Source organism: Mastomys coucha, unplaced genomic scaffold (genome assembly GCF_008632895.1).
Source record: "Mastomys coucha isolate ucsf_1 unplaced genomic scaffold, UCSF_Mcou_1 pScaffold12, whole genome shotgun sequence".
Classification (NCBI taxonomy): domain Eukaryota; kingdom Metazoa; phylum Chordata; class Mammalia; order Rodentia; family Muridae; genus Mastomys; species Mastomys coucha.
Window position 1 is genome coordinate 33,124,440 of NW_022196894.1, and position 12,777 is coordinate 33,137,216.

The 12,777-nt window shown below is 48.3% G+C and overlaps 1 protein-coding gene across 3 annotated transcripts in view; it reads right to left on the bottom strand.

Annotated features, from left to right (window-relative positions):
- Positions 1-12,777, bottom strand: part of Pdia5 (protein disulfide isomerase family A member 5) — an 82,101-nt gene that overhangs the window by 13,738 nt on the left and 55,586 nt on the right. For all 3 annotated transcript variants that reach the window (XM_031363774.1, XM_031363773.1, XM_031363775.1), the window contains exon 11: positions 11,623-11,759. In XM_031363774.1, coding sequence (XP_031219634.1) covers positions 11,623-11,759 — 137 coding nt within the window. The remainder of the gene's footprint in view (positions 1-11,622; positions 11,760-12,777) is intronic.

The following is a 12,777-nucleotide window of genomic DNA, read 5'->3' on the forward strand; positions in this document are numbered from 1 at the left end:
GGGGGACCGAGGTCATGGAGGCCGAGGAACATAAGTGAACAACTATATAAACAAGGCGTGCAGCACCTGGGCCCTGGAGAAGTGCCACTGTACGTCCTTACATGAGTCCTACGAGGTAGCAACTGACAGGGTCATTATTCTGCAGGTGAGAAACTAAAGCACCAGGATGGTGGATGGCTGCCCAAGATCAACCAGACAGACACAGTCAGAGGTGTGCGGCCACATCCAGCAGTGCTGCCGGAAGCCCTGGCATGCAGACGTGGCATGCACTTCCTGGTACTGTGTTGTGATCACGCATCACCTTTTCCAGGCTGCAGGGGGGAAGAGGGGAAAAGAAGAATCCACGGAAGCAAAAATGTGGACAAAGGTGAGTTCTGCATCCCTACAGGAGACGGTATGAGGCACAGGCAGGGACTACTTATGTCCAAACCGATGTCACTTCCTAGGGATAAAGCCTGCTCTTTGCTGACAAGCGCACAGGTGCACCCAGATGTCATGAAGAACAGAGTCCTCACACATTGGAAAGTAAACGGGGCCAGGGAGATGGTTCAGCAGGTAAAGGTGCTTGCCACCAAGCTTGATGACTTCAGTTGGATCTCTAGGCCCCACATGGTAGGAGAGACTTCTATATGCTGTCCATATAGTACATGTACGCTATAGTACACACATATGGGTATATACATGAACACATACAAATATAAATGCAAAAAACAAAAAAAAAATAAAGACAACATTAAAAAAAAAAATCCAGGCATTTTGTGTGGGTAACATTAGGGGATCAGAAAACTCTTATTTGCATTCAAAGAGTGGTTTCTGGCTTTGGATGCTAAAGAGGTTATGTGGTGAGGAGACTGCACTTAAAGGAAGCCTAGTTGCATGGGGACTTGGCATGAGCCAGCTGAGAAATAGTGTTCATGGTCAAAATGAAGGCATTCTACAGTGCTTACAGGGGTCTCACAGGGACATCCAGCCTGGTGCTTCTTATGCTCTGCTCAGTGATGGCCCCATTCTCCTGCCCCAGGCTGACCTCCTCTCAGTAGGTAGAGAATAGAGTTCGCCCTATACAAGAAGAGAGCTAAGTCCAGAGGCATTCCTACTGTTGGGGGGCTGGGTTTGTTATAATCCAGCCAGTCCTAGAGAGAAGGCAGGGGGTAACCAGTGGAGGGCCCTGAACTTGTACTTCTAGAAACAAGCTGGCTCAGAAGGCTCCCCAACACTCCATCCCCTGAATGGAATGTGTGGGTGGTGCTGGCAGGGCCCAGACAGCGGGATTGAGACTGAGGTTCAGTGGATGGAAAATGGAAAGGCCTACTAACGGGAAATTACCATTTCTTTCTGTCTCAGTCAATCGGGATCCTTAAGGATGAAGGACTTCACCTTGTACTACATTCATGACTTTACTGGGTTTCTGTCCTTTGATGCCACTACCCTGCTGGTAGTGCTCTATACCACCTGCCAGCTTCTATCAACAGAGGGCCAGAGGCAGGCTCAGGGACGGAGAACTGGTATGGAGATGGCTCCCATGCACGACTCTCTGCTGTACTTCCAGCCTTGTCTCCCAGGGCAGAGTCAGGAGCTCGTCTTCTAAACTATTAAAAGCTATCCCAGCCGCTGCACAAGACACACGACAGAGATCAGCATTTCATAGCTCTAGGAGAGGAACCGAGGAGAACCCCAGGTTCACCAACACCTACCCCTCTTCATCACAACCCTGCCCTGCCCCGATAGATAAGGCCACAATGTGAACAGCATCCCTCCAGACCACCCCGTGGTCCCACCTGGCTTGGGTCCCACTTTGATGAGTCTCTCCAGCTCATGTCCTCTCCATAGATCGAGCTGTTTTTCTTCTAGTCATAAAATACTTCTAATTCAGATATTTCCACGGCATTTAATTTTAGGTTGCCTGTGCTATCTCCTGATATTTATGAGCAGCCAGGGTCTCTTTTCACAACATAAATCTTATCCTATTCCCTTGCTTGAAACTTTCCAAGGGCTTTCTGCTACAGGTGGCAGATTGAAATCTAAGCTCCTTATCACAACTGTAAGCCCTGCACCACCTGGCTCCCACCCGGCCTCCAGCCTCAGGTCAGGTCACTTCCTTTCATCTTTGATGATATAGTGTCTCTCCTATCGCTCATCAAGCTTACTTCTACCTCAGAACCCCTGAATGTGTTCCCACTCCACCTCAAATACTAACAATGCCTGCCCACCGATCCCACCCCACTTTATATATAACTCTGCCTTATGTTTTTTTATTAAATTCTAATCTTACCCTCTCTGACCCACCAACCCAAAGAGGCTTCACCCCACTATTCTCTCTTCTAATAGCCAGTTCTTCCTCTAATTTTATGGACCCTGAACAATCTGTTTGTGTCCTGTCTCCTCAGCTGGAAGGTGAGTTCATACAGGCAGAGGCTTGTATGAACTAGCTGTCCATCTGGTTAACGCTGATGTCAAGCTCCACATATTTGTTTGAATGAAGCCTCAGGGCTGCACTGATCAGGTTAATAATACCTGTGTATGGAAGAGCTAGCTAGAATAAGGTCCCCCAAAGGCCACGTGTTAAAGGCTTAGGCCCCAGTTCATGGCACTATGATAGAGTGGCAAAGCCTTTAAGATGTGGGGCCTAGTAGAACCAAGTTAGAAGATCTCTGGGATGTGCCCTCAAAGGTGACAATGGATGGAGGCGCGTTCCTCTTCCTCTTTGTTTCCTAGCCCACCATGAGAAAAACAGCTCCTCCACCGCACAGTCCAACAGCCATGTTCTGCCTCACTACAGCCTAGAACAGTGGCTCTCAGTCTTCCTGATGCTGCGGCCTTTGAATACAGCTCCTCATGTTGTGCTGAATCCAACCACAAGGTGATTTCATGGCTGCTTCATAACCATCATTTTTGCTACTGTCAGGAATCATAATGTAAATATCTGGCATGCAGGCTATCTGATATGGGACTGCCAAGGGGACGTGACCCACGGGTTGAGAACTTCTGGCCTAAAAGAAATGGGGCAAATGGACCATGGACAGAAACGTCTGAACTGCCCTTTCTCAATTTTGGAGTTGACTATCTCGGGTATTTTGGAAACTAACCTAAGAGGCTTAAGTAGATGAAATGTTTTGTAGTCAGGGGTACAAATCATTGCTAAAGCGGCTAACACCTCCTTCTTGGCAAAGTGGGTGGTTGAGCTGCTTGCTGGGCACACACATACCCTCCTTCCTACCAGGGCACTTCCCAGTCTTGTCAATGTCTTCAGATATCTCTAGCCTCTGGATGCTGGTCTAGCATTTCTAGTACCTAGACATCACTAAGGCTTTCCATTCTAGCATCTTTCCTTCTGCTCTCCGAATGAGATAGCAAGAGAAGGTGATAAACAGCTGCAGACAGAGTTTATGATAAGAGGTGGCAGTAGGCCCAGATGAAGGGAAAGGTCTGGCTGAGTAACACCTTCCTCCTTCACAACATCCATTTTGGGGAGCTGTGGCAGTATACAGTGTCTGTGTTACCCCAAGTCCCAACCTCCTAGGCCTTGCCTTCTGGGGGTTCCCCAGCTGTGTGAGCTGCAGAGTAGTCAGTGTTAGATGTAGGAAGCAGGGCTCCGGCCTGCTGCATTAGTGTCCTCACTGTGAAATGTCAGGCCATTAAGTTTTATGGCCAAACTTCCTTGTTGGGTTTTTATCATCTATGTAAGTGTGCTTGCTGCTAACCTTGTGATCCGGGGAGGTCTCATACAAACACCTCTATCCCATTCCCCTCTGGCTTCAGGGGTGTTGGCCTCGAGATTATGCTACATTCACCTCTACTGACAATTATATTCTAGACTAGCCATGGGCTCTCCTAGACTCTAAAAACAGGATTTTCCAGGTCAAATCCATCTATAAAGCCCCCTGGTAGCTCCGTTCAGTGGGTTTCCTACTAATGCTGGGGGAACCACTGATGTCTGGGTGCAATCAAGAGCCACTGACTCACTGAGCCCTTGGGACTGAGCCATACCCTGATGGACACTTCCATTTACCAAAGCCCTTCATTCTGCAAAAGTCCCCCCATCTTTTATTGTTATTGTGAAATGCTGATAACAAGCTTTTAAATTTTTATTTGCAGGTTTCAATCCTGAGGAAATAATCTGACATGTGGATAAATATTTATGCATGAAAGTGTTCTTGGCAGGGTGGTTTGTAATGGGAAATTCAGTAAACAGCTCAAAGTCTCAACATTATGTTGCTGGCTAAGCAATTTACAGTGCCGTTATAGGATGGGACTTCAGGCAGCCACCAGAAGCATGAACAAAAAGGTGTTTCTAGTAATGTACGAAAATATCAAGAAGACAATGTTAATGGGAAAAGATGAATAGGTATATCAAAAACCAACAACAACAACAACAACAACATACTTAAAGTAAAGTTGTCCCTTCCTCTCGCACAACAAACAAAACCCCTTTAAGGACAAGAAGGAGCCAGGCAGTGGTGGCACACGCCTTTAATCCCAGCACTTGGGAGGCAGAGGCAGGCGGATTTCTAAGTTCGAGGCTAGCCTTGTCTACAGAGTGAGTTCCAGGACAGCCAGGGCTACACAGAGAAACCCTGTCTCAAAAAGACCAAAAAGAAAAAAAGAAAAAAGAAAAAAAAAAAGGACCAGAAGGAAGTGGAAAATCAACGTTATATTGAAGACAGGATAATGGTGTCATATTCTGGGGTGGATTTCCTAAGCAAAACACAAGCTAAGGGTGGGAAAAGCAGACTCCCAGAATGGCTTAGTGTTGAGGTGTGGCTTCCAGCACTGCCTGGGTTAATTTTCATCTTGACTGCACTGGTTCGGCCATATGACCTCTGGCAAGTTCCTTGGCCTCCTGGTGCCCGCCTACCTTTTTATAAAATGGGAATAATGATATCAACCTGACAGGATATGTCATAGAGATGAAATGAAATTAATATATGAAAAGTGTCTGGAATTAACAGCCAATTCAGAGCAATTACTCAGGACATATTACAACGTGGCTTTGTACAAGGAGAAGCACCCAGAAGCAAGCTAAACACTAAGGGAGAACATGGGAGATGTAGAGGAAACACATAAACAGATGAAGATTAATGCCCACGACGCCAGAGCATGAGTGAAAAGACAGCCCAGTGGGAGTGGGCAAAGGGTATGATTAGATTGTTTTCATGGAAGAAACATGAAAGGCTGGAGCACTGGTTTGACTCTTAAATGGCCTCTAAAATCTCAAGTGCCCAGCGGATGGTATTGCCGAGAGATGCAGAAACCCCTGGAGGTGGGATATACTGGAAGGAGTAAGGTCACTGGAGACACCTTTAAAGAGCATAGGCCCTTCTTTCTCTGCTTTCTCTAGCTACCTCAGTCCTGCCATGACGTTCTGCTCTGACAGAGGCCCAGAAGCAAAAGGGCTAAGTAACCATGGACTACCACAACTGAAACCATTAGCCTCCCCTCTTTTTAATCTGGCTTTTATGAGGAATGTTTCAGTGATGGGAAGTTGGCTAACACAGCGGGTTACCCCATGAAAGGATGTTTAGTGTCTTCAGTGCAAGGAGAACTATAGGTCATCTGCCTATTATTGAATTTAGTAGGGATACCAAAGGCTGGAAGTATCTGCCTGTCTCCATTCCTTCTGCTGCACTGACCTCGATTTACGACAGATAACAACCTAAGGGAAGGAAGATTTCTTTTGGTTCATGGTTCTCAGGAATTCTGGCCCATTGTGGAAGGGAAGGCCTGGCAGATCAGCCTCACTAATGGCAGTGGGAACGTGAGAAGGAGGCTGCTCCCATCATGATGGACCAGGATGCAAAGAAGAAGGCTCACCCTCAGTAGCTTGTTTCTAACTGCTAGACCCCAAGCCTCCTAAAGGATCCACAGCTTCCCCCCAAACACTGCTATCAGTTGGGGAATGAGCATTCAAACCATGAAACCTCAAGTGAAGGACATTTCAGATTCAAACCGTGTCTTAGCTACAGCACTACTGCAGTAATAAGACATCCTGACTAAGCCGACTTATAAAAGGAAAGGTTTGATTGAACTTATGGTTGGAGAGGGGTAGAGTCCATCATCATCATCATCATCATCATCATCATCATCATCATCAACAACAACAACAACAACAAGGAAAAGTGCTCAGCTCTCAAAGCACAGCAGAAATCAATGAGCAAACTGGGAATGACCAGTGGCTTTTAAAACCCCAGAGCCTACCTCCAGTCACATACTTCCTCTAGTAAGATCATGCTGCAGACACCTACCCCGATGGACCAGGATGCATGAGGGACCATGTTGGTAAGACATTCGCATTCAAACCACAAACACTGCACCAAGGTTGGCGGGGGTCTGACTCTGCCACATACGTAAAGGTACAGTAAAGCATTTCTGGATGTTTCCAGACATGTTCCAGAACAACCGGTCCATCCATGGCAAGCAACTTCACTTTGTCAATTAATCCTAAATATTTAGATGTGACCTCTAACATAACGTCTAGAAATGTTTCCTGTGCTGTTTGAACAGTGAAGAATTGAGGATAGATGTCTATCACCAGGGGATTTGTTTTAAATGTATGGCATATCCAAATTCTAACACAATACTCAGTGCGTAGATTTAAATGTCAACACTTATATCTACAGGAAAACATCAGAACCTACTGGTAAGTGAAAACAGTCAAACCACAGAAAATGGATAAAGAATGTCCCTGCTCATGTAAAAATTAAAAAGAAGAAGAAAAGAAGATTCCATAATGTAGATGAAGAATTGCAGAAAGAGGTGGCAATGCTGACATTAGTAGTGTCCAACCCTGGGGTGGAGAGGGGACTTCTCGCTGTTTGCATTGGACTCGGACACAGCCCATGAGTTCTGCACTGCCAGCAGCAGCAGCAGCAAAAGGCATTGCCATTATTCTTAAATTATTTGTACAATTAGAAAAGAAGCGGCAACAGCAGAAAGGCTGTTAGGACATGATGGTACACAAATCTATATATGTGCTGACAAAAAGGCCAAATTTACTGTCTGTTGAGTTAAAAGCAAGGGGAAGAGGGCTGGAGATGTGACTCAGCAGTGGAGAGCATTTGCTGTCCTTGTTGAGGACCTGGGTTTGGTTCCTGGTCCCAACATGGTGGCTCACAGCCGTCTGTAACTTCAGTATCAAGGGAATCCAATATACTCCCCCAGGTACCAGGCATGTATATAGTGTACATACATACACGCAGGTAAAACACTCACACATATAAAATAAATCAGAATTTTATTTTAAAAAGAGAAAAATCAAAAGGAAAATATTAGTAAAATGGTGCCTCCAAATGGAGCAGTCATATCCATTTGGAGGCATCATTGGACTGGAAGTAGTTTTGTTTTTCTCTGTCATTAATATTTCTCCATACCATGGAGGTACTTTCTCCCAAAGGGGCTGGGAGGTAAGTCTTGATTGGGAGCATGCTTGACTTGCATGCAGAAAGTCCTGGGTTTGACTCCTTGAACTACAGACCTGGACATGGTAGCTTATGCCTGCAACCTCCACATTTGAGAGATGGAGATAGGAAGGTCAGAAGTTCAAGGTTATCCTGACTGCATTGGAAGTCTGAGGCTGGCTGGGCTAGAGACCATGCCTTTTAAAAAAAGAGAAGAAAGGGGAAAATAAATGAAGGAAGGAAGGAAGGGAGGGAGGGAAGGAGGGAAGAAGGACAGATGGAAGGAAGGAAGGGAGGGAGGGAAGGGAGGAGAGAGAAAGGAAGGAAGAAAGGAAGGGAGGGAGGGAGGGAGGGAGGGCAAGTGACAGCCATCCGATCTCTTGTTCAGAACGTGGCAGAGACAAACAGAAGGCACTGGAGTGTGTTAATAGCCAGCACCTGTGGACCTGCCTACTGCAGACCCTGTTTTGTCCTTTGAGGGCTGAAGTGGGCCTAGAGCTAGATTTCCACAATGTGGCATTCATGCTAAGCCCTTCTGAGGGGGGCAGAGGGAGGTCACAGACAAGGCTTAGACGGCAAAGGAGGAGAAGACACTCTAGGGTTGCAAAGCCAGGCTCTGCCAACACATAAGCCTACACCTCTCTCAGCCCTTTGCTTACATTGGCACTGTCTTCCCCAGGAGGCCTAATCTAGCTCCTGGAGAGTAAGGCCCAGGGACAAACCTGCCTGTAAACCAGGTGAGGACAGCTAGCCCAGGAAGAGGGTCTTGATAGGTGCTAGTCATTCAATGACTGCCCAGGCATCAGCTGCACCAGAGTCTCTGTATGGCTTGCTGGGAGGGAGGGGTGAGGCCACTGGGCAAGCTGAGGCTGAAAGAAGGTAAAGAAGCTGGGGGCCAACAGAGGTTTCATGGTCAGTCCAACTACAGAGGACTGACAATATACAACAACCAGGGCCCATATGCCTGACCCTCTAGGAGCTCAGGAGCATGGCCCTCAGGCGCATGAGAAAGCTACGGGCACCAAACACATGCCATGCCACGGCAACCTAGGGCTGCCAGGATCTCCTGCTTGGGCAGGCATAGGTCGGGAGGGAAGCAGAAGGCCCTCACTCCCTACCCATTCAAAGGGCGCCCAGGAAAGCCTCTAGGTCTCATAGGGAGTCAGCTGAACCTTCTTCCTCATGTGTCCCTGAACTGTTTACCTGTAAAACTGCTAAGAGGCATTGAAACAAGTGTCTTTATTATTTTCATGTAAGCCCACTCCTTCAGTCTACAGGTGCTGTTTTTAAAACAATCAGCTCTTTCAGCTGGTCGTTCTTTTTTTTTTTTGGGTTTTCGAGACAGGGTTTCTCTGTGTAGCCTTGGCTGTCCTGGAACTCTGTAGACCAGGCTGGCCTCGAACTCAGAAATCCACCTGCCTCTGCCTCCCAAGTGCTGGGATTAAAGGCGTGTGCCACCACTGCCCGGCAGCTGGCCGTTCTTAAGCAACAATAAACCCTGCAATTCTGAAAGTCTGTCTTGATGCTCGTAGCTTGGTGTTTAGATGTTGACGACAACCAAGTATGTACTCTCCAGACAGGCCCAGCCACAAGGCACAGGAGGACACTTCCCCCAGGTGGCCCCATCCTGTTCCGTTCTCCCCCTTCACAGTCAGAACAGCAACTTTGTTTATGGAATGTCTCCCTAAAAGAAAAGCATGCTCACTCTCTGATCTGGTAACCCTGCCCAGCAACCAAACCAAGCATGGCCAACAAAGCTCAGCAGGCTCTAAGGTTTGCTGTGACGACAGAATCCAATTCAGTTTGCCCACGTCTTTGAGAGGGTCTGCTTTCCTGCCACTCTCTACACAGCCTAGCCCTGGCACCAGAACTACTACTGACTTTCAGGATTCACCGTCTCTTTACGTGAGAAGCCCAGGATCACTCTGTAGGCCTCCAGCCTCTCGGTTTTGGGAACACCCTGGCTCAAAGTCCAAAGCCAGGCAACTAAGAGTGCTCCCCATGGATCACACCCTGAGCTCTGACTCTCCTTTATACCATGAGGTCTCAACTCTTCCTAGGCAGAAAGACACAGTTCCCAGCAAGAGAAAGAGAGTCTAGAGAGCCTTAAAGCAGAGCCACCGCCGTCTAAGGGAATGTCAACAGGCAGCTCATCTAGAAGCGAACCTCGCGCTGCTGCATGAACCCCTTGCTCTGCAGGAAAAGCAGGGGTAAGCACAGCCACCAATTCATAAACCGACGGGGCACGAGTAAGCATCCTTGACTGGCTAGAAAAACAGACACATGAAGGAGAACAAGCTGGTGCATCTGCCAGCACCTGCCAGGACAGCGGGATGGAGAGGCAAGCAGGGTGACTTCGGCTCTGAAGCCAACATAATAACTTCCTGCAAGACTTGCACAACTCTGAGACAGGCCAGGGAAGTGGATTTTAGCTTATCGGTGGGTGGGGATGGAGACAGCACTGCTTGCTGTCCAGTCAGTGGGTGTCTCTAAGGTGTTGCCAACCTTAGGGATATCCTGAGCTAAGCCTCCCAAGTCGCACCCCATAAGGTCTCACTCTGTAGCCTAGGCTGGCCTCAAACCCCGCCAGGGGCTAGGATTACAGATGGATGCCATCTTGCTTTGCTCCTCTGACACTGTCCTTAATCAGCAGGGCCAAACAAGACCTAAAGCCTAAAGAGTCTGGGGGAAAAAATGTTTGAGCTTTTGTCTGTTTCCTAGAACTAGAAACATACCACAGGGAAAGGAAAGTCTTTCTTCTGGATTCTCAAGAATTTGGCTTTTGTTTGTTTTGTTTGGTTTGGTTTGGTTGGTTTTGAGACAGGGTTTCTCTGTGTAGGCCTGGGCTGTCCTGGAACTCTGTAGACCAAGCTAACCTTTAACTCTCAGAGATCTGCCTGTCTCTGCCTCCCAAGTGCTGGGATTAAAGGCGTGTACCAGCACCATCTGGCTGAATTTGGCACTTTTAAGAAAACAAATAAAATGTTAGGGGAATTCACAGTAACAGCCCCTCAAGGGGTCAGGCTAGCTAGACCTTGTTGGCTCCCTCCCTCCCATCACCATTCAGTGGCCGCCAAAGCTTGAGGCAGCACAGGACTCATAAGCAGTGGGCAATCTGTGACGATCTTATCTGCAACTGTGGGTAAGATGAAAGATAACCCATCCTGGGAGCCACTCTGTTAGCCAGAGCGCCTTACGACCACAGGATTAACCAATCACACATCCTCCTCCTCCTGGAGTGTGTCTATAGTTCTATGCCTTCTTCCCTCTCACACTCTGACACTGTAATTCTAGCACTCATTTGTGAAGCATGGAATTCCTGTTTTTTTTTTTCCTTCTCTATAAGTTTTTTCAGTCATAATCACTGGGCGCAACTTGGGGCAGGGGGCTACGAGGGCAGAGCACCTCATATGTACATGAGCATATCTAGTCCCAGGCCATTCAGCTCATCTCCTATTGGGTGTGGTCATTCTTTCCTAGAAGACCCTGGAAACAACACACAGGGGGGCTGCCATTCTTTGTTCCCCCTCTCAGGAGCATCTCCCATCTCCTGTAGCTGCCTATTCACCCTTCTGTTCTCCACAGCACAGAGAGGGCACCGGCTCAGAGAGATTCAAAGCTACGTGCCTTCTAGCCACTCTTAAGAGCACTAGAGACTGGCATTCTCTATGATCGTCTCAGTCTGAGACTGGACATATGAAGCAGCAGGGGCACTCTAGATGTTGCCCTCACTGCCTGCTCAGCTACCAGCTAGGGCAGGGACCTTGAACTAGGTCAATAGAGGGCCAATACTGCTCTAGTATCTAAGGACATACCCAGTCTGACTCCTCAGCCCCTGTTGGCTTTGAGGACACTCAAGCTTTTGAGGGATGGAGCTTCATTCACTGATTTCTGCTGACAGACACCTGTGGCCTGATTATTTATATAGTGTTCTGCCTACATGTACATCCGCAGGCTGGAAGAGGGCACCAGAGGTCACTATAGATGGTTATAAGCCACGATATGGTTGCTGGGAATTGAACTCAGAACCTCTGGAAGAGCAGCCAGTGCTCTGAGCCATCTCTCCAGCCCTGATCAGGACTTTTGTGCCGTTCTGATGGAGATACAGGGCAGGTGCATGACCTGACGCCATGACAGCTCCCACTGCATTTTCTATCTAACAAGTCCCAAGGCAGTGAGTGTCCTACTCTGGGGAAGGGGGAGGTAGGGGCAGCAGCGTTCCACTCACATGGGGCGTGGAACATGACGAGGACAGAGGAGTGCTCCTTCACAAACTGGTCAAAGTCTTCATCGGTCAGGTGATAAACGGAGCCGCCCTCATCTGCCCAGGGAGTCTCGGGGACCTGGGGCTGTGGTGGCAGTGGACTGGAAGACCAAAAAAACAGGCAGAGCTCAGAGCAAGCCCTGGGGTCTGAACAGCCCTTACAACATCCAGCCCCCTGGACACATAGCTCCCATCCCAAGGCCTTTTAGACACTGGAAACTGGAACTGGAGACGGATGGCGAGGGACTGCCCTGCCCATGTCCGCCTTCTCCCCAAGCAGAACGGTACAGCTTTCTGAGATAGCTCAGTGAATCTTATTTTCCCCAGCAGGGTTTGCTAGCTTCTTCAAGGCAGTGCAAACTTCCAGCAAGCTGGCCAGAGCAAACAGTACCAGTGCACAGTGGCCGCCGTGGAGACTGGATGTCCTGCTCTGAGCCACCCACGGGTAGGACACAGGAGGAGGAGGGAAGGAGTGAGGCCAGAGCACAGGAAGGAGGGAAACCAGGTTGGTGGTATACACCCTGCCAGAAGTGCACTGCCTTACCAATCCCTCCTAGAGGCCGAGAACAGACATCGCTGACTCTCAGAGCCCTCGTCAACTCACTGGCTGCCAACCCCTGGCCATTACCTCATCTTTCAGGAGCCTATTTGCACCCCAGAGAACCACACATTGACACAGCCTCGAGTGCTGAGTGGAGGAAGGCTCCCAGGTACCAACTTCCCGCCAGGACTAGACGGCTGCTAACGTAAGATCCCTGCTGCCTTACTGCAGAATACCTTTGCCAAAGCACCTGACCTGCAGCTTTGAAACGAACCCTCTGGATGACAAATGTGGAGAGACAAGTATTGTTCCCTGCCTGTAAGTGCCTAGAGCAGGGAACACTGTAGAGCTCCAGCAGGCAGGGCTGGAGAATTAATCAAGAGAGCGACAGGCTCACACAGAAGCAAAAGCTGGGTTCAGAGTCTGTGAAGACTCTGTGGACTGAGCTGCCCTGAAAGCCTTGGTCTCACTGGTCTCCAGAAAGAGAGCGGCAAAGCCTTTGGTTTCTTTTTACTCCGTGTCAGTTTGTAACTGGCCTGGCAAAACTGAGGATTTCCTTTTTTTTTTTTTTTTTTTTT